This window comes from Micropterus dolomieu, linkage group LG11, assembly GCF_021292245.1.
Source record: "Micropterus dolomieu isolate WLL.071019.BEF.003 ecotype Adirondacks linkage group LG11, ASM2129224v1, whole genome shotgun sequence".
NCBI classification, from domain to species: domain Eukaryota; kingdom Metazoa; phylum Chordata; class Actinopteri; order Centrarchiformes; family Centrarchidae; genus Micropterus; species Micropterus dolomieu.
The window spans coordinates 16166476-16190954 of record NC_060160.1 but is presented as its reverse complement, the minus strand read 5'-3'; the positions used below and the strand labels follow the sequence as shown (position 1 = coordinate 16190954).

The 24479-nt window shown below is 40.5% G+C and overlaps 3 protein-coding genes across 7 annotated transcripts; 2 read left to right on the top strand and 1 right to left on the bottom strand.

The window, feature by feature from the left end:
* Positions 1–5658: 5658 nt before the first annotated feature.
* mis18bp1 (MIS18 binding protein 1) lies at positions 5659–12348 on the top strand. Of its 5 annotated transcripts, none has more exons than XM_046063576.1 (16): positions 5659–6633; positions 6733–6870; positions 7040–7293; positions 7564–7637; positions 7980–8101; positions 8257–8347; positions 8556–8665; positions 8965–9125; positions 9314–9383; positions 9464–10214; positions 10320–10498; positions 10797–10930; positions 11060–11202; positions 11289–11376; positions 11467–11521; positions 11810–12348. In XM_046063576.1, the coding sequence occupies exons 1-16, from the start codon at positions 5781–5783 to the stop codon at positions 11908–11910; spliced, it is 3324 nt and encodes a 1107-aa protein (XP_045919532.1). In that variant the 5' UTR covers positions 5659–5780; the 3' UTR covers positions 11911–12348. The 5 variants fall into 5 exon arrangements, with proteins under 5 accessions (XP_045919532.1, XP_045919528.1, XP_045919530.1 ...); XM_046063572.1 differs by having other exon boundaries at positions 8523–8665; XM_046063574.1 differs by having other exon boundaries at positions 5660–6633; positions 10791–10930.
* Positions 12349–13265: 917 nt separating this feature from the next.
* tpp1 (tripeptidyl peptidase I) lies at positions 13266–19276 on the top strand. Its single transcript, XM_046062500.1, has 13 exons — positions 13266–13396; positions 13821–13895; positions 14449–14588; positions 14811–14961; positions 15352–15473; positions 15616–15788; positions 15889–16087; positions 16275–16463; positions 17120–17192; positions 17488–17608; positions 17690–17851; positions 17967–18092; positions 18400–19276. Exons 1-13 carry the CDS (start codon positions 13386–13388, stop codon positions 18538–18540), a joined length of 1683 nt encoding a protein of 560 aa, XP_045918456.1. The 5' UTR covers positions 13266–13385; the 3' UTR covers positions 18541–19276.
* Positions 19277–19705: 429 nt separating this feature from the next.
* yy1a (YY1 transcription factor a) lies at positions 19706–23416 on the bottom strand. The gene is made up of 5 exons (XM_046062501.1): positions 22810–23416; positions 21769–21919; positions 21356–21416; positions 20770–20928; positions 19706–20544 (listed from the first exon to the last, which is right to left on the bottom strand). Exons 1-5 carry the CDS (start codon positions 23306–23308, stop codon positions 20362–20364), a joined length of 1053 nt encoding a protein of 350 aa, XP_045918457.1. The 5' UTR covers positions 23309–23416; the 3' UTR covers positions 19706–20361.
* Between the last annotated feature and the right edge of the window lie 1063 nt (positions 23417–24479).

The window sequence follows — 24479 nt, the reverse complement described above, 5'->3', positions numbered from 1 at the left end:
GTATTTAATGTTTAAAATCTTCAACTATTTCGTCAATACATTTCCCCCCCCTAAAATACTAAGCCTATTAAAATATATTGTCTTGTTGTCATGGCCCCACTAGTGTGCACTGTCAAGTCTCATGGGCTGAGAGTTGTTATTGAATATTTATTGTGTAAAATCCTAATGGTGGTTGGGGAAAAGACGACAATGAAGATGACATTTTCTTCAAAGTCAATTTCTTAACAGCAAAACACTGTAGTAAAGAGGGGCATTGCAATAAAAGACAGCTTAATTTTGAGGCTTACTATTGAGCAATTTCAACATTAACTTGCAAACAATAAAACTATTAAAAACATACATGTGGTAAGAAACACAAGAAAGTTAGATGAACACATTTAGATTGTAGATACTGCACTTTGCAATACTGTTTTAGTTGGTTAAGGTCATCCAAAGCAGAGTGCAGTATCTGCTTTGAGGGTCAAAGGTCACATCATTGGTCCTGGTTTTTATCTATAAAAAAATAATAATATAGTCTTCCTAAAGGTATTACATGAATGCATTATCACTGATCTAACCACAACATGTTTGACTGGCTAGTCTCAAAACTTTAAAAGGCATTTTTCAGTTTCACTGTTTGCATAGTTACTGCACTTAACCTTTGTAGGGCAGCATAGGTTAATATATTCTCATACATTTGACCCACCAAGTTAACAATTTAGTTAGTTTCAAAAAGGCAGAAGAGCAGATATAACATGACAATAGTAAATATTAACATTTAAAGAAGGATCATTGTAGGAGCCAATTTGATAGTTTATATTTATTTTTTGTTTGCAAATTTGTATTTTTAGATATTTAGGTGATTTGCTAATGCTCTGTCTTTACAGGTCCAAAAGGCATAACAGAGTGTGCTGCAGCCTAGTGGCACAGCTGAGCATACAGTTTTTAGGCTGTGTGTGGATTGTATCGTTACCTTTTAATACCTCAGTTAGCGTTTAGTTCATGCAGTCATTTTCTTTCAGCCTCTGTAAGCAAGAAGTAAATGAACACTCACATGTTGGAACGCACCATCTGGACATTGGATTTTTTTTGGTCATGTATTTCTACAAGCAAGCATTCCAAATCTCAGTCAGTCCAAGAGTGATTCACACAAAAAGGAAAAACAAAGTAGTCACTACAATCAAAGTCTGTGACTTAACTCTGTGATTGACAGTCACAAAGTGATGTTTGTGTGTTACTGTCCTTCATAAATTACATAATGGTTCAGCTGTAAAAACACATGCAGGCCCAGATTTGTTAATAAGGTGGAGTTCTTAATGCAGTAATACAGGTTTATGTGAAAGAAGACATTTACAAGAACCTGCTTTCAGTGACCACACGCTCATTATCAGTGCTGTGTCATTAGTGGTTGTTTACCTGGCAAGGTAACACTTCGTGGTTCAGACTGCTGGTAGCTCTCATAAACATTAGTACGTTGAATTTTCTTGATCAGCGCCAAACCCTCTATTGAAACCAGCAGAGTCACAGTCAGGACTGCACCTGGTGACTACTGATTGGCACTCACTACTCAACTAAATTCGCAGGTTTGGGAACGAAACCCGCCTGTTACTTGCCATGTTTCTAAGATGTTACAGTTCTTATAATAATAATAAATCAGTTGACCAACATTTAATTATGTAAATGTATGACATTATCTTACAAGTTACAGGCACACAGTCTGTGCAAATAGGGGAGACCGGGGGCAATTGTAACACACTCAATTTCTTCAATCAGAAACAAGCTAGAGTGATGACACTTAATCTGCACATGCTCAATAGGATTCTCTCTCTGCCTGTGGAAAAGGAGCAGGATCATTTCACCTTAGCAGAAGTTTTAAACAAAATACTGATTTTGAGGTATGAAAGTAACTTTTTGGATGTGCAGCATTTTTCTTCTGGTGTCTAAAGTTCAGATGACTGCAAATCTAAACTAGCATACATTTTATCTCTAGTTTATTGATTAACAATTAACACTAACAAACTTATATAGTTGTGGCTAGCGGGCATACAAGATTTTATCATGGCTGCAACTTCACATGGCCCAATGTAAGCAGCTTGTCTGTCTGTTTTAGAAATAAGCATATTTTATTAAATATGATTGTAAAACCTTATTAAAAAAGGGTGTATTAAAAGAAATAGATTTGTTCTAGTATGAACAAATCACCAATTAACATAGGCCAACATTCTTTGTATAAAATAGTGTTTTATATGTGTTTACAGAAAGTGTGAATATTATATAGGCCTAAGTCTGCAAAAGTAAAGTTCCTTTCATTGTCAGTTTGTCTGTATAGTGGACTTAAAGTAGTTGATGGTATAAGACCCAGCAAAACCAAAGAGAATGACTAGTTCACTTGTAAAAAGCAATTTTATGAAGTTAGAACAGAGAGAGCAGAGGATGCCTGACATCTAAAATAATTTGAACTATTTAAGAACTCTTATGTAACATTATTAGCTGTAAAGTAATTACTTTGAGGGTGCATAGGATTTTACTTGAGATGCAGTGGGTTAATATAACTTATTTTTCAACGTCTTGCATTTAATTAAATATTTTAGTCTTGTTCTTATAAGTGAAAATATATCAATTGTATTATTAATTAGTGCACATATATATGTTTCTTGTATCAAAAGATGACTAGTGTATCTAGTTTGTGAATTATTAAGGAAAATCTAATATATGTTACAATTGCCCCCGGTCTCCCCTACTTTATTGGACACTTTTTGAAATCTTCTTCTGAAATTTATTCTTAAGTATAACTGGAATTTATCTTTCATACATACATTTTGAATAATGCAAGCATGTTCAGTTATTTTATGTTTCTAAATAACACCTTGGATATTGCTTGTTACACATTTAATCAACACAGGGTTTTCCTTTGGGTGCTGCATTATATTTGGAGGTGTCTCTAATATTGCCATTGTCTTCCTCATGTACAGTATGTACATGTCATTGTTTAAAAAATCATTGAAATAGATTAAATACAATATGAAACCATCTACTCTCCATCTCAAAAGTAGAATCAACAGCTCCGAGTAAAAACCATATTACAAGCATCACACAAATACATTTTATCACAAAGATGTTGAATAGATTACATTTTACAATTATACCTAATAAAGGCTGTCATTAACATTTAAATGATTAATTTCACTGAGTGAAATAATTAAACTCAGCTGGCTTTCATTTCAATCTCCTTAAGAAAAGCTTCATGTAAACGGCTATGTTTAAATGTATTTCACAGAGCATTGCTGGACTTGGATCAGAAATCACACCTTTCAGCCTCTTTAACTAGAAGTAAAATATAAAATAAGACACAGAAATTTCTCAGGGTGGCAAAAGAGTTTATTGCATATATTTCAGTACAAGAACACAAACACCCTTATAGTCTACTACTGCACCATAAGTCAAATAAGCAGACTATTCAATAGTCTTTATCGTTTAAAACAATAATGTCCTTTCTTGTAATCTTATTCTCTAGAGTCAAAAGAAAAACCTGGGTGTTTTTTTAGTAGTGAAGTTGAAATTCACTTGTTTGGGCAAAAAGTTGAAATACTTTGGTATAGGTCCAAGTAGCATTTCACTGGAGAGGGGACAAAGTGAGAGGTTATAATAAGTAAATATATCACTTTAACAATACAGTTGAGTGTTGCTTGATTTTGAATAATACTTCTTGCAGATTAAGACAGTTTTCTGCTCACCTAATCCTGACCCAGTCCCCAAAGTGTTAACTGGCCATCAGTGACTACAGGTAGTTTCTGCCCATGTAGTACAGAGGGATTTCATTGATCTTCTGAGGCACTCGCTCCAACAGACCTTGCTGGAATATATCTGAGGGACAGGGATGGAGGAGGAAAGAGAAACATCATCTTTATTTCCTCTCCAATTCTCTTTTCATTAAGTTTTCAATGTGGAAGCCAGATAATGTTTGACAAGTTCTTATCTTAATTTCTTTTGACCTAATTCACTGAGTGGTTCTGTGACAGAAGTGTGAGAAAGCGCAAGGAAACAATTGGAACGTTATAATTGAGTTTAACCAGGATGGTGGGCACTATCACCCAATTGAACCTACCAGGGCGATTGAGACGGAGATAGGCAAAATTAAATTTGCAAGATTTTTGAACAATAAACGAATACTGATACATGCAAGCAGCAAACAACATCACAAGTGTATGTTTTCAAGAAGGAAGTACAATTAACAGATGGTGCTTTGAGAAAGCAGACTGGGAAAAATTTTGTATATGTTGTACGAAGTCAGCAAACCATGTGACATTAGAAGGTGATGTAGAGGAATGCACAAAGCAAATTACAGAACACATTATAAATGCAGCAAATTTAAGTATTCCAAAAAGAACAACAAAGGGCAGGAAGAAAGTGGTCCCCTGGTGGAATGAGGAGTGTAGCAGAGCTGTAAAAGAATGAAACAAAGCTTTTAAAACATTAAAGAAGAATTTTGTCACGAGAGAATTTTTTGGATTTTCAAAGGAAAAGTCCTGTGGCACATAGGACAATTAAGTTAACCAAAAAGAAAAATTGGAGAGAATTCTGTTCCACCATTGTAGAGGAGTAGAGTTAGGGGACATATGGTCTATGTTTAAAAGAATGAGTGGGAAAAGGAAAGTGACTAAAATCCTACCTTTCATAGATGGAGGACAAGCGGTAGTGTTGGACAAAGAATAGGCAGAGATGTTTGGTAGGGCTTTTGTGGCTGTGCTAGATGTGGATTTTACAATATCAGAACTCAACATAGCTCATTAGGCATGGGATATACAGCCCCAGGACAAGATCAGTTATGTTATGCCATGACTCCTTAGCAGTTATTAAAAGCATTCAGTCAATGACATCTGTCAGAGAAGACCTACTGATAGAAATGTTTCACAGCTTATTAAGATTACATCGGGGAGGGATAACGTTAGATGTTCAGTTTTGTTGGGTACCTGCACACGAGGGAGTTAACGAGATTGAGATTGCAGACAAACTAGCAAAAGAGGCATTACAAAAGGAAATAACAGTTCAAATACCACAAGGAAAAAGAGAAGTAAAAGCAGTAATTAAGAAGAAAGGTATTGAAATATGGCAGAAATGGAGGGAGGAAGACAGGAAAGGAAGGAGTTACTATAAAATACAGAAGTCTGTTAGTAATAAAAATTATAGGGAAAGGGCAGGTGGGAGGAAATTATAATGACTAGACTTGATCGAAAGAGTCGATCACACAGGATTGAAGGGCAACTTGTTCTTATTGGGGAAAAGGAATAGTGAAAAGTGTGAAAAGTGTGGGGTTAAAGAAAATGTTGAACATGTCATTTTGCACTACATACTGTTTGAGTTGGAAAGACAGATATTTCAAGGGCAGGAATGGAATCTGATGGGGGTATTGGGAACAGAAGGAGAGGAAAAGGGGATAAGAATCACCAGGAATGCATTATTTTAATTCCTTAAAGACACTGGGTTGGTAAACAGAATATGAGAGCACCTTATTAATGAGTTTTGTAGTTGAGTGATATGATGTTACACACTCCAGTACAGTAGGTGGCGGTATGCACCAAAAAGTTGTTTGCAATCCGCCGTTAACGAAGAGAAGAAGAAGAAGAAGGAAAAGAAGCAGAAGAAAAAGCCTGTGCGGAAGTGACGTATGTTTTGGAACTACGTCACAGGTTTCTAGCCAAGGGCGGCAATAATGAGAAATTTGAAATTTGCGGGCTAGCGAGCTAGCTGCTAGCATACGCCACGGATGTAAGTTAATCTGTTTTCTTCCCCTCCCCAACACCATGGCGTCATATCACCATGTATTACAACACACGAGACCGCGGTTTGAATCTCCTGCCAAGGTGTTTGCTAAGCTAAAATCTAAAGTGCAGAGGGAAGGGATGTGCGCGAAGGACGGGACTTTAACAGGCAAGGCTCCGCTGTGTAACGTTAGAGAGAAACATGGGGCAGGTTTTAGGTCGCCCAGGAAGAGAGCAGAGAGCACCTGGATGACCGACGATCTCAAGGAGAATCAGAGGTTTGGTTCGTATCGCAATGAAGCGCAGGCCTTGACCCTGTCGCCTATATCGAGTCCTCAGAAAACAGGGTGCTCGTATTCAGACCTCAGCAGCAGGCTCGTGGAGGAAATGCCTCCTGTGACTGACATAGGACATGGATGTACACAAAGACAGAGAGCCTTCCTGGAGTCAACAGTTGACTCTCGTCCCTTCAGGAAGCAGATCCTCACAGAACCACCTCAGATCAGAGACTTGAATGGTTTTAAGGTGACCAGCAGGACTCCAGTAAAGATACAGCCTGTAGAAAAGGACTATGTAAGGAGTGTGTTTGAGGAGGAATGTGCTCCTCTCGAAGAACTGACTTCTTCAACCTATATATTTTCCCCCATGAGGAAGAGGTTGAGGAAGAGGAAATGGGAGCTGCAGGAGTTGAACAAAGTCAGCAGCAGTACAAAGGAGATTAGCAATGAAATCATAAGCCAGCCACGAGAAAGGAAAACCTCCAGTGCATCAAGCGAGGATGACACCCAGAAGAACACTCCCATGGATCTTGGAGGATCCTCTGCAGACCGATCAGAGATGAACCAGTTCACTCAGGAAGCCATGTTCCCACCACCAAGACCCACCGCAACAAAACGTGAGATATTATTGCTGCTTTGTTTTAAGTGAAACTCTTTTCCCCTGCGTCATCATTTGGAGGGAAGAAACTGACAGAAGTGTCTGTTGTTTTGAACAGGTTGTTATGTTACTATGGAAAAAATTCTTCCAATGTCTCCAGCCAAGATGTTTGCTTACATGAAGGAGAGGGAAAGTAAAGTGGAGCAGCTGGAGGTTCAAAAAGTCTGCAGCAGCAAGAGGGATCTCTTTGATGGCGGTGAGTGTGAAGTGGACAGACTTGAATCCAGCAAACCAAAAGCAAAAAGTTTAGTTTAAGCTGTGTGTGTATGAAGACATAGTATGTTAGACATGGTTTGTCATGTTTGCATTTTATATGCTGCACAACATAGTTTGGTTCTTGTTATTACTTACATTCTTTTCCACAGGTAATTTCCATCAGTCCAGAGACTCGCCTCCCTCCACAGAAAGTGTGGCGCCTGTCACCCGGCCCACAGAAGAGTCAGCTGACAGCCAGTCAGACACAGATCCCTCTGAGGATGCCCTGATCCCTGCTGAGCCATCACAAGCTGTTTTGCTTGAAGACCCTCTCGTACTCAACACGCCACGAATCTCCATACCGAAGAAACAAGAGGCTGTGTTCAAGCGCAACAAATGGCCGAACTGCGCAAAATTCCCAAGTGTGAGTAGAATCTTTAAATTTAAGTTTTTGATAAATTTTTTTTGCATATAGGGATGAACAGTTAGGCAAAAATAAAAGATTATCTTGTGTTGATTGAACACGTGAAATCAGACCACTAATAAATTCAAATGTTGGGGACCAAAAGGTCTGGATTTGCTGGCACATTGGAGATCAAGTGGGAAATAGAAATTGAACATAGTTTGTCCTCTCGGTCTCTTTGACAGTTTTGTCTGTTGTTCCTTATTGGGCTTGTGTTTTCCTCTTTGACAGGAGAGTGTGATTTATCTCAAAAAGTGGTTCCTGAGGAAGAATCATAAGGGCCTCTTTGTTGATGGAATCCACAGGTAAGCGTTTCTTGAGACATCATGATTTATCAAAAATGAATGATCAATGATGAACTATAAAAAATGTTTGTGAAGAAGAACACAACGCAATCAAAGTGTATTATAGCTAATAGGTAGGTAGACAGGCAGGTGGGCTCGCCAGTCTTTACTTATTGCAATCCTGCAGCAGCCACAGATCACAGATCAGAGCATTTGATTTATTTGAATGCTGTCTAAATGTAAAGAATCTTGACCTATATAACAAAAAATGCTTAAGAAGTAAATTGCCTAAAGTAACTTTAGCTTTAGATGTTCGTGTGGTTTAACTGAACACTGGGATTTTTTACTTTCTTTTCCACCCAGGGAGAACAACATACCATGGAACAGTAACATCATCATTGAGAGGGTTTCTAATTGTGTGGTAAAGACTATCTCTGGGAGGGTTTACGTCTTGGTTGGCAAGATGAACTTTGACATTCACTCCGGTAAGCCAGATTCTGCATCAGTAGGTATTTTCTAGTGAATTTCACTTTGGCAAAAAGAAGTTAAAAGTACATAAATAAACATGCATATAGATGCAAGTTCCAATTTTGCATGGATTAATAATCTTTTTCTTTTATCTCTCACTTTTTACCTGCAGTGTTTCCAAAGTGGCTTTTGAAGAAGTTTGTTAATGGCTTTCCTCCAAACTGGAAGGCACTTTATGAGAAGTTCCTGTCAGAGTCAAGAGAGTAAGAATTTATTTATTTTGCTCCATGCTGTTACTGATTACAACAATGTTTTTTTCTCTTTGTTGGGGATGTTGAATATTTTAAGCACGCAATGAAATGAGTTGTGAGTGGCAAAAAACCATAGTCCCAAATAGTTAGTTCTTAAAATGAGCGTTTTTTTTTTTCTTTTGAACAGCTTAATTTTGTTTTGTTGTGGCAATCCCAGCAGAGAAACAGAGGGGAGCAGTAAGGGGAGAAGCATCATAGCAAAGACAAAATCTGGCGCATCGTCCATCAATGGATCTGTGAAGCGGTGCAGGCAAAAACCTATGAAGACACGTAAGTACAAAAGAAACGAAAGCAAATAAATGGTCTGTACAAGAACATAAGAATAAGTAACAAAATATGCTTGAGATTTGTAGAAACTTTTCTCCCAGTTCTTGCTATTTTGTACTTTTGCTTGATTCAATTTGAAAAGGGAGTACAGCTCACAATAACACCGCTAACATGGGGATGCTAAGCAGGAGTATTGTTTTAGCATGATTGCCATCTTAGTTTAGTATGCCAGCATGCTAACCTTTGATAATTAGCACTAAACACAAAGCACAACCAACGTTTTATTCTCTCCTCTTCTCTAGCTGCTTCCTGCCCTCCTGCCTCCTCTTCTTGTACAAAAGTGTCTCGAAGTGGTCGCGTGATCAAGGCGCCTCTGGAGTACTGGAAAGGAGGGAGAGTCATCCTTGATGCACACATGAATGTTACCATCCATGAATGTTATGAAACCTCCATCTGCCAGCCTGTAAGCATCTAAAGCTTCGCTCATTAGAGTTACTTAATTATCCTGAATATTTTTTCCCCCTGTGAATGTGAGTGTGAGTGGTTGTGTGTTTCTATGTGCCCTCACACCGTGATGGCCAGTTGTTTCGACTGTGTGCATACAGCTGGTATTTTTTATCACTGTGACCATGTTTAATCTCTATCTCACAGGAGGTCGCCACAAGAGTGTCTGCGGGCGCGTCACAGAAACCTGCCCGCGTTTTCCTGCCCTGCAGTGAAAGTAAAGATACCTGAGGAACTGTAGAATTTGTGAGATAAGTTATGAGCTGCATGCAGACAAACTGTCCTCTGTCTTTCCAGGCCATAAGCACTGTGAATCGGCGAGTGACGAAGAGGCACCAGTACCACTGAGGAGAGTCAAGGCGCCTATCCGCACACGCAACAGAGCCAAGGTTAACCATGAAAAGAAGCCCTCTTGTTCACCTGAACCACCCGTGGAGACATTTAGCAGCCCTGACGAGTGGTCTGGCAGAAGGACAAGGTCCAGCCAAAGGTGTCCAGCTACAGAGAGAACACAGCATGTGGACATTGTCCCTCAAAAGCAAAGAGAACCTGAGAAGTCTTCAACACGGAGGTCAAAAAAACAGACGCATGACACCACAAGGCCTTCAGTGAGAGCCTCGGGGAGCAAGCGGGCTGTCGCAGCATCCACAGAATCTTCCACTGTTAATGATAAAACATCACCCCATCAGTCGTCAGATGATGAGTTCTGTGTTAGGAGAAAGAAGAGTGGGAAAGAAGTGCACAGGAAGACGGGTGTGAAGGTTCTCAACAAGTCGCAGGCGAGCGACATGTTTTTGTCGTCATCCAAGTCGTCTGAGGAGAGCGGGGAGGAACTGAAGAAGAGAACCAGAGCTAGAGTGACCAGAAATAGCGATGCTATACAAACACAAACCAAGCATAAACGGAGCAAATGCACCAAGACATCCCCACCCACAAACCCTTTGCCTAAGTCAACACAATCCAGCAAGAAACACAAGGCAAGCACAGGCAACACACAGCATCAAGATGAAGAAGAGTGGACCGAAGCAGAGCTCATGAAGCTACAAGAGTATGTTTTGCATACCCGCAGAATGACAGAGTAACATTTTGCAGACCTGTATATAATTGCACAAACATATGTCTGTTTTATAACATGCGTGTTTGTGTTTCCCAGGGCAGTGTGCTACTATCCAAAGCACAGGGCAGGCTACTGGGCAAAGGTGGCGAGGAGGGTGGGAACACGTTCTGCAGAAGAGTGCCACAAGCAGCACACATCCCGGGGAACCTCCCAGACTCCTGCCAAGAGAGCCAACAATCCCAAAAAGGAAAAAATGGAAGCACCAAAAGATCCAGGTAGAGAACGTTTGGGATGTGATATTAGAAGTCTGACTTTCAATTGCTATACATGTCAAGCGACTTTCAATTGCTATACATGTCAGAGGTCGCACGCCTCTGGAGCAACTAGAGGTTAAGTGTCTTGTTCAGGGACACAATGGTGGATTTCTCACAGTGGGAATCGAACCCAGGTCTCCCATACCAAAGGCAAGCATCTTATCTATGCGCCATCACCACCCCATAAATTTACTTTCTGCAAATGAATGGACATGGTTAACGGCAGAGGGTTGATAAGCTATAATGTGACTAGTTACAGATCATCCTGTGATATCTGCCCGGGTGGGAACCTTAAAGAGAAAGCAGCAGGTGCGTCAGTTCCTGGAGGCCATGCCCAGAGAAGATGTTGATGACGTTTTCAGCACTGCGTACATGCAGAATAAACGGTTTGAGGTTCGTTTCTTTCTGGTTCGGTAAATAATGCAAGAAATATGAGGTTTTATAAGGAGCCTCCATTTTGTGATCACAAAACTATTCAGGGTGAGTGATTGGTGTTCACCTTGTGTCTGTCTTGATGGATAGATGCCCTCCATGTGTCCGAGTGATGACCATGACTCCACATTGTCAGACCTGGAGCCCCTGACCCCCATGTCGACAGGCTTCCCCGAAGTAAAGACACCTCAGTGTCTGCATATCACTCCTGGCATGATGGGCTCCCCAAACAGGTGAATAACGCTGAAGTCTGCATTCCAGCTCATAAGAGTTGACTGCAGTAAGATAACTTAACTTGGCTCTTTCTTTATTTTAAAAGTAACAACAATGACAAGTACGTCTATCAACTCCAGAAGAGGATGAAAAAAAGTCAGTTTAATGTCTACAAACAGGCTCCTCCTGTAAAGGTACAAATTCACAAGATTTTTTTTAAATTCTGAGGCACATGGATTATTATTTTGTATTGGTAAAATAATTTCCTTCTTTGTTTCTTTCAGAGCTTCACACCCACGCCATCAGTTAAACGAACGATGAGAAGATGTGGTAACACGGGTAGGTTTCCTGAGAAATGTTATGGTCATGAGTTTATGCCTTAGTAGTGGAGTAGAGGGACAAAATAACAGAAACACTTTATAATACAAAACAAAATCAGTGTAATGCTTTTATTTTATGGACACTGTTAGAGCAGTTTAACTTGATGTTCATTATTTATATTTTCAGAAATGAATCGGACACGTTTCAAAAGCTGTAACTGAAAGCTGAACAGAGATATTGCAACATTTCTTTTGTAACACGAGTCTTGTTGCTTAACACAATCCGTTTCTTTCCCTTTTTCACTAGAAAATGATACCTTTGTTGTTTGGGAGATGTTCCCGGGAAACAATGGAGCGCTGTCTGAAAGCGACGAGGAGGAAGATTTTTACTTCTCAGAGAACGAGTGATTGGAGTTGAAACATTATATCATTTTTTTTTATTATTATTATAAAATGACTCACATAAATTAAAATCAATGGAACAGAGGAGAGATGTGATATTTGCCTTGTGTTAACTCCTCAAATGTGAACAATAGAATAGTTGAAAAGGAGTTGAACTCATCAGTGTGAAACAAACTGAGGATATGATTTAAATAGGATATAAATTGAAGCTTTTAAACTTAAACCACAGTGGAATGTGTACATGCAATTGTGTTTTAAGACAGTGTGGCGTTTTGTAAAGTTAAGTTTAATAGTTAGAAATAGTTTTACTATTTTAATATGCTGTCAAAAACAGACCTGTGCTGCCGTCTTCCAGTATGTCCCTGTAACAATGGTTTTTGTTTAAAGTTTTAGTCCCAAGAGTCAGTTGTAACCATCCTATTAATAAACATTCTTTAATTCTTAGTTATATAGTTTTATTTGTGTATATTATATACAGTATTAAGAGGGAGCAATTATCTACTGAAGTGATTCCCAAACGTTTTTGTTGTGACTCCTCAAAATGAAGCAAGATGTATCATCACAAGTTATGGTACGGCAGACATGAATGATGACTGAAGAGGATTTTTTTCCCCCTTCTTAGATGGTTTTGTTTGAATGATTCTTGGAGGTCTAAACAGGTTAGAAATGTGAGAAAAGAGAGGGAAATAGATGTAATATTGTGAATTATTATTCCCCCACCCCACCCATTTAATCACCTTGAGACCCCACAGAATTGGGATCTTGATTCCCAGGTTGGGAACAACTGATCTTGGGTCAAATGATATTAGAGACTTAATTTACTTTAACCTTCCTAATCCAAATCTTTCTTTCATTCCTTGTGTTCTTGTCCCTTTTTAGAGCGTTTTTACACATTTTAAGAGGTATCAGGAAAGTGTGTCCTCGAAATTAATTAAGTTGAGGTTTTCAGAAGCAACCATCTCTTTGTCAACTGTGCCCTACACTGTTTCCACCACTAGGGAGCAGCAATACAATCATGCCTTATGAGGTCAAGGGTAGTGTGATACTTCTATCTACAGAGACCATGACTTCATCTTTTGCCCTGGTGTTTGGGGTTTCTGCAGGATATCTGGTTGGACCACTGAGTTGTGGGAGTGGGATATGATCTGTGTTGTTATTCGTTGTGGGTCATCACAGGTGGATCACCATATAAAGCACGAGCTGTGGATCTGGACCAATAAAACCAAACATGGCAGTGAGGGTACAGGGGATACTCACGTTATGTTGCATTAAAATGTTTTTTTAGTTTTATTTTTTAACCGAAACGTGGTTGAATGTTTCCTGAGAAAAAATGATAGTACTGCTCCAGCGTTGGGGGAAAAAAATCACGTGAAAGTCAAAATCACGTGAAGCCGTGTCACGTGACCGCTGCGTCTCTAAAGCATAAAGCCGCCAGCAGGCACAACACCTAAGTTCAGGCAACTGTGCAACCAGAGAACACGATGAATACGCTGTGAGTGCTCTAAATAAGTTCAAAGTTGTGTATTTTTATAGAGCTAAATGGGAAAGAAAGGCGTCAGATAACTATTTTTAACGCGACTTGTAATGAAGGGCACCTCGTGTATTCTTTGTTGTTACCGTTTGTGTTGACCTAGATGGCTGTCAGTTAACAGCATGTTAAAGTGTTCACATACTGCAAATAACAACGTGTGTTTTTGTTAGAAATGAAGAGTTAGTGAGCCGTTTTATATGTGTGTATGTACGTGTTGAGAAACACGTTTAATTTGACCTAACTACTGTTTTGTTGTAACCCTGCGATAGTTGACACACTGAAGGACGTGTTTTTAAGCATTTCCTAGTTACATTTATCTGTGTATAAACCCCCCCCCCGCATGTGTACATTTATTTCTGTAATGTTTCGTTTCTCCTTCCACCAGGCTGACCTTCTCCATCCCTTTGTTATTCAGTTCGTTGGTCTGGAGTGGATATCTGGAATATGACCAAGATGTCTTGTGAGCAAATCCACTTTAAGAGCCATTATCTGATTTCTCTATATAATTTTTATTTATTTATTTTAAAAAGCCATGTTTGCATATCTCCTGTTTAAACCCTTTTTAGGGTTAAGTCAAGCCTTTTTTACTAGATAAAGCACAGTCTTGACAGCCCAAAATGTGCAGTAAACACCTATCAGAATACTGGAAACTGTCCGGTGAACTACTGCGCATAGTATGTAAATTGGTTTGAAGGAACTAATACTTTAGTGACTTGTTCCTAAAATCGGGTGCTGCAGGTTTGGATGTTTTACAGTTTTGGTCTTTAGGGCCTGTGATGTGTGCCATTAATGTGGGGCTGTTTTTTGGACTTTCTGAAAACCTTGTAAAGATCTCATGAACTGCAGGACAGAATGATCTAAACTACTGCTAAATGTTTCCAAACCTTTAGATAAAAGTTCAGTTAACTGTAGAATCACAGCAAAGTAATCAATATACTTGATATTCATTGGGTTGGTTGGTAAGCTATACATTTGGGTAAAGGTTGAATGAAACCTTTTTCTCTTTCCTTTAGGATACCAGGTGACTGGACTCCTGTGGGTCGGGTCGACCCCAGCCAGGAGCTGGCACTGACGTTTGCCCTGAAGCAGCAAAACGTTGACCTGCTAGAGGAAACACTCAGACTGGTGTCTGACCCTGACTCTCCGCAATATGGTAAGGCTCTGTCTAATAATGGACAGTTGTCCTCAAGTAACCCTAAAACTACAGATCGAGCATACAGATGCTCAGTGGAGTTTGTGTCCTTTGCAGCATATAACCTGGGTATGAAATTAGTTGCTCTGACTTAAAAACAGCCTTAATTTACAGGTCAAAAGCATTTTCTCAGCTTTGACCTTTCTCTATACTACAGAGTGAAAGGCCTGTTGTCCTCCACAGGTAAACACCTCACATTGGAGGAAGTAGCCTCCCTTGTACGTCCATCTGAACTGACCCAGAAGACGGTGAATCACTGGCTGCAGTGTCATGGGATTACAAACTGCCTCACTGTTAGCACTCAGGACTTTTTACAGTGCACCATGACTGCAGAGTAAGCATATCTTTTTAAAGCAACATTTGTTCTGCTTGCTACTCAACAGTAACTTTACTTGCTCTGGACACAGAAAAGCGCCTTTTCTGCTCAAGTTCCCTTTTTACATGTAAACCTTGCAAAGACCATGCTCTTATCTTGTGAGGCGGTTCCTCTTTGTGTGGTTATTGGTTAAAATCAAACTGAGCTGCAGGCTTTTGAAATTCATAAATCTAGGTCAAGGTCATTGGATCTCAAAACAGATGCCTGTTACTTACCCTAAACCCCAATAACAGTTTTACTTACTGGTGGTATTTGAGTTTCTTTAAAACTGATGCCTAGAATTGTATATGTTGCATATCTTTTTTTTTTTTTTTTTTTTTTTTTTTTTTGTGTGTGTGTGTGTATTAGGGTTGCAGAGACACTGCTTCCTGGCAGTAAGTTCCACCGTTACAAGAGAGGCGGGCAGTCTCTGGTGAGGTCTTCAGCTCCGTACTCTGTTCATGATGATGTTCACCCGCACCTGGACTTCGGTGAGAGCCATTCGAATAGCTGTCAAATGTCATCCGTGATTCTTGTCATTTGTGCCTGCTGCATATTTAAGTCAGGATTGGTACGAACATTACTTAATGGATTACTATATTTTATTATTTTTTTATTGTGGCACTTCCACAGTTGGAGGACTTCACCGCCTCCCTCCTGAAGAGCAGGACCTCCGCAAAGCCTCTTCTAAAGGGAAGAGGGCAGGGTTTCACCTGGGAGTGACTCCCGCCGTCTTGAGGGCTCGCTATAACCTGACTGCAGCTGATGTGGGAAGAGCACAGAATAACAGCCAGGCTGTCGCTCAGGTGTGGCAATCTCGGAATATGCTCACAATGAAACGCAAAACTGTGCTGAGACCGTATAATCCCGCCATAACTTGGTGTAATTTTTTTTTCACTCATTTAGTTCTTGGAGCAGTACTACAGCCCTGCAGACCTGGCTGAGTTTATGAGCATATACGGCAGAGGCTTTCAGCATCTCTCTCAGGTGGACCGGGTTGTAGGCACTCAGGGAGGAGGGAAGGCTGGTATAGAGGCCAGTCTGGATATAGAGTACATCATGAGCACAGGGGCAAACATCTCCACATGGGTCTTCACCAATCCAGGTCTGTATGAGAGGGTGAGGCTTTCCGGTGTGTGTGTGTGTGTGGGAGAGCTGAAAGGAGGAAAATGATAAAGGCCTTATGACTTGTCTCAGTATTGCCATCTTCATACATTGTAATTTTTGGGCTTGTTAAAGAACACACGAACCTTAATATCAAAACTCGCACCTTTTTCCTCATTGCCCTTCAGGGCGTCACGAGTCCCAGGAGCCTTTCCTCCAGTGGATGGTTCTGCTCAGCAACATGACTGACCTGCCCTGGGTTCACACGATCAGCTACGGAGACGATGAAGACAGCCTCTCTGCTGCGTACATGATGCGCATCAACACCGAGTTTATGAAGGCTGGTGTTAGGGGAATCTCTATGCTCTTTGCTTCTGGTCAGTAAGGAGGACACATGCAGAATCTGTCCACATGGCTTGTACTGGTAGCACACAGACATTCAAGAACACAAACCGCTCCTAATCTTTACTACATCAGCAAAATATGACTTCCTTTGTCTGCACAAGTGTTTCAGCCTGTTATCTTGTCACTCCTCTTACATGAAGTTTGACTTCTCACTTGTGTCTGGTTTAGTTTTTCATTCATCTAGTCTGGCCAGTAAATGACAAATTCCTCTTTCAGTGGTGCAGTACACGAAAGACAATACTTCAACAATGGGTAACTGTAAGCTGTGCTTTTTGTAATAATTTGAGAGAGCTGATGACTTAACAATAATTAGACAGCCTTGGTCTTTTTGGAAAAGTGTCAACTGACTGTGACTAAGCTCCATTCTTACTGTTGATCATTATCCAACTCAAACATAAAGACACCGCTTTTGTTTTAAATCGACACCCGTGATGGCCTGGGGGCTCCAGGAAAAACCTGTCTACACCTTTTTGGACCGTGGCTTTGTCCACAACTTGCAACAATACTGGAAAGGCCAGCTGTCAGGAGGATATGCTGCATGATTACTTTCTTCGTCTTTAGTGACGCTGATCATGTTTTAACAAGCATCTATTGTTTTCGTTCTTTTCTGTTATCTTGTCATGTTCAGGTGACAGTGGTGCAGGCTGCAGACAGTTGGGTAAAGAACAAAACTCCTTCAGGCCCAGTTTTCCTGCCTCAAGGTAAAACACTTCTGAAAGTAAACCAGTTCCTTCCTGAGGGGGAATTTGTCTCATGCGTGGAATATACTGTTCTGTTTTTGAAACACAGAAAGTTAAAAGCTGAACAAAGAATTGAACCCACAGTATGTTTTGCAAAAGGTTGATTCAGTCCAGCCAACCCTCCTCTTGTATGTACTGTAGCATTCCAGTGCAAGGCGGGTCTATTCGCTAAACAAACTCAAACATTTCATGTTCTCAAAAGCTTTAGGAAAAGCACTGAACATTTAACGCTCCATGGCCGTCTTCTTGTTCCCAGCCCATATGTGACTACAGTAGGAGGAACATCATTCAAGAACCCATTTAAGGTCACGTATGAAGTAACGGATTACATCAGTGGAGGAGGCTTTAGTAACGTCTTTAAGATGCCTGACTACCAGGTAGTATTCTTGGTCATCAGCTCTTAAATGCTCAATTAGTGCAGACAGTGTCATTGATGCTGTGTTTTTGTGTTCTTATAGGTCAGTGCAGTGGATGCGTATCTGAAGACTGTGAAAGCAGCCCTCCCTCCTCAGTCATATTTCAATACCAGCGGCAGGGCTTATCCAGACATGGCTGCCCTGTCTGATAACTACTGGGTGGTCATGAACAGGGTGCCCATCCCCTGGGTTTCTGGGACCTCGGTAAAATACTTCAAACTTGACCATACTTTTGTTGAATAGAGAAAACTCTGTGACAGAACAGGTAGAAACTGCCATAAGGAATATCGCACCTCTCATCAATTGATCTCCCTCCCAGGCGTCAACCCCTGTGGTAGGAGGCATGCTGTCTCTCATCAATGATCAGCGGCTGCTAAAGGGCCTGCCCACCCTAGGCTTCCTCAACCCCCGCCTCTACAAGCTCAAAGGACAAGCCCTATTTGATGTAAGTAAAGTAAATGTTCAGTTTTTGTTGACATTGTCAGAAAAGTAAATTACACTTTATTTTATTATTATTTTTTTTTTCTTTTTGAGAAACACAAGATAATTAATGTAAGTGGGTGGTAATTCAACTGTGGATAAGAGATGAATTTGGTGTGAGACCTGGGTTAAATTCCCCCCTAGTTGTTCCAGAGGCGTGCAGCCTGAGATGTATAGCAATTGTAAGTTGCTTTGGATAAATGTAAGCGAAAGCAGTACGTTTAGTAAGGAATTATGTTGAAAAATGGCATGCTATGCCTCCTTTTGTCCAGGTGACTGAAGGCTGTCACCTGGGATGTGTGGATGAACAGGCTCAGGGAAAAGGTTTCTGTGCTGCACAATCATGGGACCCTGTTACAGGCTGGGGGACACCAAACTACCCTGAACTTCTGGCTGTCTTGCTGGCAGAGTGAAAACCGGCAGTTTCTGAAAGTTAAACCATCAGGACAGCATCTGCTCTGCGAGCAGGTACCATATACACACGTCCAAACTTTTGACCAGGTACCTGATACCAAAGGCAGGATGGTGAAATAGAGGGGAAAATGACTACACAGATTTATGCCTCTTGTTTCCTTCAGTTCATTTGCATTTGTTATGGTCTTCAGGAATGTCTTTATCTGACCTAGATATCTCTGTGAAACAAATTTGCAGGCAGATGTGTGTTAACAGTAATCTCACGCCTTAAATTCATGCCACTACATACACAGCAATGGTTGCTATGCATAAATAACAAACATACTGAAATACATACACCAATCAATGAATGTATGTAGTCAATCTAATGTACTGGATTCAGTAATTTCACCAGATCAAGGCAATTTAGCATGTAACTAGATACAGGTTTGGTTTGTAATAAAACTGCTTTGTTTTGCCATACTACTCTGCAGGGATGAACTAGGTACAAGGCAATTCATTTAACAAATATACTGCATTTCTATAAATGTCACTCATGTATTTGTAATAAAATGGGAACACTGTATGTGGCCTAAGATGAACAAGATTTTGAACTAACCAAATGCACTGTAATGTGTGGGTTAAATGATTAAGCAATTCTACCCACCAGCATTGTTGCACCTTTCAACTATGTGAATCCTCAAGTCAGATGTATTAATGTGAGAACTGCCTGAATTTATTAAAGATTTACATGGACATGTCTGATTGTTCAGGATTATCTTCAGTCAAGTGTGTGAAATGACTTGGAATCAGACCTTTAATTTTCAATACTAACTTTGCAGTTCCCCCAGGGGGGTGTTATGTCAATAAGTTGACCATGTGTTGAAATCACTGTTGCACTTACCAGCTGTAAGATGATTTTAAAGATGCTATGAGCTTGAAGAGAACAGCCAGATACTAGGTCCTTTTTCATCTGTCTGAGCATTTATTGGTACCAGGTTCAGATTTGTTTTAAATGTTATAGAACATTTCTGAATAAGAACTTCCCCATATCTCAATGACCTGAGTTGCTCCAGTATGTCTCTAAATTACATGTGCTACTAAAACAGCTAATTGTAGAAAAACACTAGAATTATATTATGTTGCGCTTTAATTGTGGGAGGACAAATGACACTTTATTGGTGGTGCAAGGGGGGGAAAAAACATTTTAATCAGTGATAATTGAAAATCACATGGCTATTATCTACATGATTCTGATGTACAAAATGAAAATATGCAAAGACCACCAAACTCCCCCCTCAAAACACACTCCCATGAAGAGGAAAGGGGGAGGTAAAACAAACTGAGAAACCTTTCATCAAGAGCTACAGGGACAATCTTACTACATATTACCACAGAGCTTATGTCAAACAGTGTACAATATGCACACTTGGGGGAAATACAAAATTGTCATTGGAGGATCGATGCAAACTTTACATTTATTGCAAAAACTTTTAAACTGGCTGTATTAAGGTATAAATAAGTTTAGGCGCAGATCCATTAACTAACATCTTCACAAGAAGAAAATTGGTAAATTGTTCCATCCAGGGAGCGCCAAAGTAGGGTAGGATGCCTGAGGGGGCGGGGTTGTCACGAGTTCATTGTTCAAACCTCCACATGTATATCAAAAAGTGTGAGAAAAGGTCATTTCTGTTTAAACCTTTTATCTAGAGATGATACAAAGGGGACTTCTTATCTCACAACAAAGCAAGCCACGGGACAGTAGTTTGTCAAGGAGCGGCGATTCAGGTTAGAGTCCTCCAGTGTATGCTCACGTTGTTGTCGTTAGCCGGGTTTAGGGCTCACTGGTTGTTTTTGGCTTTGGCGTGTGTGAGGATGTGAGACTTCAGGTTGGTTGACTGGGCAAATTTTTTGTTGCAGCCATCAAAGGGGCACACATACGGGCGGTCTCCAGTGTGAATACGCACATGTGTGCGCAAGTTAAAGTCCAGAGAGAACCGCTTTCCACAGCCCTCAAATGTGCACTGGAGATGAGAGATTAAGTTAACACCGCTACATGGCTCACAGATAACTGATCATCTGTCAACAGCAGGTATTTCAGATGACAATACAAGGTTTGTATTCAACTGCTCTGACGCAAGGCTTCTATGCCAACATTTTCTTTTCCTACTACTAATAAAGTAAAATTATGCAACTTTCTGTAGAAGAAGGAAAATAAAGTGTGTCACGCAGAAAGTGAAGGAACTCACCTGGAAAGGTTTCTCTCCTGTGTGTACGAGTTGATGCCTCTTCAGTTTTGAGCTCTCGACGAAGGCTTTGCCACATTCTGCACAGACGTGCACACGAGGCCCGTGGGTATGCAAGTGCTTTCTCATCGCTGAGTTGTCCCTGAACATCTTGGTACATCCCTTAGCGGGAGAGAAACATTTAGCTTATTACTCAGGCCATATGCACTTGACAGTGTAGCTTTAGCAACTGAATCGCATCAGCTCAGAGTGCTTAAATGTTCCTTATACCCCTGTAATGAATACATGCATGTTCTCAGTAAAGGACATGTCAATAATAAAGACATACAGTACAAGTGAGTAAGCTTCTGTTCATGCACTGAACCTGCATCCATTGCACAGCCATGTATAAAATATGGGTGGTGTTGGTTCAGCGGATAAGACATGCCTTTGGTGTGGGAAACCAAGGTTCAATTCCCCACTGCGATACCCTGAGGAATGTGTATAAATGAAGCTCTAGTTGCCAACTAGAAGCTTTTTTTTATAAAAGCGCCAGCTAAATGAATAAATGTAATGTAAACGGGTGTAATAAAGAGAACACTGCACTCACTTTGTGTGGACAAGCTATCGTCCTGGGTGCATCGTCTTCTTTTACTTTCCTTGGCTTCATTCTGCAACAGAAATAAGTGGTCACACCATTATAGATTGTTCACACAAATATCTACACTCCTAGAAACACAAACATTTGAAAAGAAAAAACACTTTTGGTCCAGCATGGCCACAGATATTTGATTCCATATTACATTCCATACTGTGTGTGCAATGCAATGTGTTGGTTTAACTATTTTATATAATAAAATATATATATATAGCATTATTTCTTTCACTTTTGGACAATCACAGAATTTAACAATGTTCCTTTAACTGGCCTTTAGTGAAGCAAACCAATTTCTCTCTTAAAAAATGGTTTATTCCGGCCCACTGCTTTTGACTCACAATCATTTTGTTTGGGTGAACACTTACCTTGCAAACTCGGCCAGCTGTTTGGGGTCTGAGAGGTCAATGCCTGGTATGCCTCCAGGAGGAAGCTTCTTCCCTGTCATGTATTCAGAATAATCTGGAGGAGAGTTTTCACCAGAGATTTGCTCCTCATGGTCTATGTCCTTCTTGTCATCTGAATGAGAGGGACAGATGTGTTGATAATTAAAACAGTGCCAGAACATGTGGTACAAATTGATTGAAGCCATTCAGAGCTAAACATTTATCCCCTACTTCCCCATATTTCCTGACACTCTCTTATGTTACTAATAATAGAAAAACGTAGTGTGCATTCAAAACATTTACTTAGTACACATAGCCACAGTGTCATGGTACCTTTTTTTAACAAATGGTGGAAAAGAATAAAAGACACACAACAGATTTTACGACTTCTTATTTTGGCGTAATATAAGGTTTAATATTTTATAATCTACCTATAAATAACTAGCTTTTAATTCTGTTCATTAAGCGAAAGACCTACGCTAACGTTACACTTTGAAATATCATTTACCAATTTGACAATGGAAATGCCCTGTCACCTTTTAAACCACAAAATAGCCACTAGGATAGAGCATTAGCGAGCAAGGGAACTACTTTTGGACACAGGAAATTGAACCCATATGATCATATAAGGAGTGTTTAAAGTCTCGGACATGTAAAGTATGAGGGGTTCCTGAATGCACCACCGCCGTAACAGTTGAACTGAACTGCGCCACAGCGGCCTAGCGGAGCCAGCTGCACTCGCTCCCACTCTCGCCGCCATCTTCGTCGGCCAAATAAACGCCATTTTTTCGGGCCGCCATACTTTCTACACCGGGGAAATATGGCGGCGCCCATCGACACATAAAACATGGCTTCCCATAAAAACAAAAACATTTCAAATGAAGTTTAAGTGGCTCCGAGTAGAGAAATAATTCCTACTTTAGCGGAGGACAAGGCCCCAACTAGGCCCGGTCACACGGTACACATGCTGAGAACAAAGCGAGGCACCAGCTTGCAGGAATTCACTCAGGACTCTGAACTCACCTGATGCCCACATAGTAACAGAAAACTCCCCCTCCAAAGTCTTTATCTGGACCTGCTTCTGTTCCCATTTTCTGCCCATTTCTCCCCCGCTCAGGTAGCTCTTTTTGCCCGCTTTCTTTCCGCTTCCAGCCTTCCTCATCCGGCCTGTCGACGAGCTTTTCCCGGCCACAGTAACGAGAGTCTGTTCGATATAGTCCTCCTCCACGGCGGGCACCGGAATGAGGATTTGATCCTCATAACCGTCGTCCGTGTGCAGTTCAGAGTCATCCTCGCCCACCACCTCTTCTCTCGTTTGCACCAGAATCACCTCTTGGTGCGGGTGAATCGAGTTTGGATCATCCGTGTCAAGAGGCTGTAAGGCGATCATAGGCTGGTGTTCACCGTCGTCTCCAACAACTGTTGTCTCGATTGTCTCTACTTCGATTTCGTGCAGTTCTACTATTTCGGCTGGCATTTCTGACCCGTCCGTTTCTATGTACAGGGTGTCCCCTGATGCCATGATTAATTTTGTATTTCCTCCTACTTGTATGCTTGTTATTTTATTTTTTTTTACACTCTCTCTTTCCCTCCTGTCTACACTCAGCCTTCCTCCTCCCTCTCCGACAACAACTCTACACTCATGTACTCTCGTCGCCACAATGCTCCAGTTTTGAGGTCTCGCGTGACTTGGAAAGTCAGCAAAAAGTTCCATCAAACATGAATGCTTCAATTTGGCGGTAATGCACCGTTAAACTGGTTTGCCAACCGCCATTAAACCCTCAAGAAGAAGAAGAAGAATGCTTCAATTTAATATCAGAATCAGAAATTCTTTGAAACAGTTGGTGGCTTTACGCATCATAAAATATCTAAAAATCTAAATATAAGAGAGTGTGATATGCACAGTATTTTACATAATTGACAGAAATGGTCAAATGGAATAGATCCAAATTTACACATAGCCTAAATATAAGGAGTGTAGATATGTACAGTATTGACAGAAGTGCCATAAAAGTGTCATATATATGTAGGCCCATATATATACAGTCCCCTCCAAAAGTTCTGGAACACAATCTTATGGACCGATGAGACCAAGATTAATCTCCACCAAAGTGATGGAAAGGCCAAAGTGTGGAGAAAGAAAGGAACTGCTTATGATCCGAAGCATACAAGCTCATCTGTGAAGCATGGTGGAGGTAATGTCATGGCTTGGGCGTGCATGGCTGCTTCTGGAACAGGCTCATTAATATTTATTGATGATGTAACTGATGATGGTAGCAGCAGAATGAATTCAGAAGTGTACAGAAACATTTTGTCTGCCAATTTACAGAGAAATGCATTGAAACTAATCGGGTGGACGTTTATCATGCAGCAGGACAATGACCCAAAGCACACTGCCAACAAACCAAAGGACTTCATCAGGGGAAAAAATTGAAGGTTTTAGACTGGCCAAGTCAATCACCTGACCTCAACCCAATAGAGCATGCATTTCACCTCCTTAAGAGGAGACTGAAGGGAGAAACACTCCGAAACAAACAAGAACTAAAAGAAGCTGCGGTAAAAGCCTGGAATCACAAATGAAGAATGCAACAGTTTGGCGATGTCAGTGGGTCGCAGGCTTGAGGCAGTTATTGCAAGCAAGGGATATACCACCAAATGTTAAATGTTATTTACTTTAAGATTCTTTGCTCCAT

Coding starts and splice junctions, on each gene's coding strand:
- mis18bp1 (XM_046063571.1), top strand. CDS start 5,781: ATGGCGTCATATCACCATGTATTACAACACACGAGACCGCGGTTTGAA. Junction 8,348..8,522: donor TTCCTGTCAGAGTCAAGAGA/GTAAGAATTTAT, acceptor TCTTTTGAACAG/CTTAATTTTGTTTTGTTGTG. Junction 9,384..9,463: donor TTTCCTGCCCTGCAGTGAAA/GTAAAGATACCT, acceptor CTGTCTTTCCAG/GCCATAAGCACTGTGAATCG.
- tpp1 (XM_046062500.1), top strand. Junction 14,589..14,810: donor CCCTGACTCTCCGCAATATG/GTAAGGCTCTGT, acceptor TGTCCTCCACAG/GTAAACACCTCACATTGGAG. Junction 15,474..15,615: donor TCACCCGCACCTGGACTTCG/GTGAGAGCCATT, acceptor GCACTTCCACAG/TTGGAGGACTTCACCGCCTC.
- yy1a (XM_046062501.1), bottom strand. CDS start 23,308: ATGGCATCAGGGGACACCCTGTACATAGAAACGGACGGGTCAGAAATG. Junction 21,417..21,768: donor CAGCTGGCCGAGTTTGCAAG/GTAAGTGTTCAC, acceptor TTTCTGTTGCAG/AATGAAGCCAAGGAAAGTAA. Junction 20,929..21,355: donor CGATAGCTTGTCCACACAAA/GTGAGTGCAGTG, acceptor TCTCCCGCTAAG/GGATGTACCAAGATGTTCAG.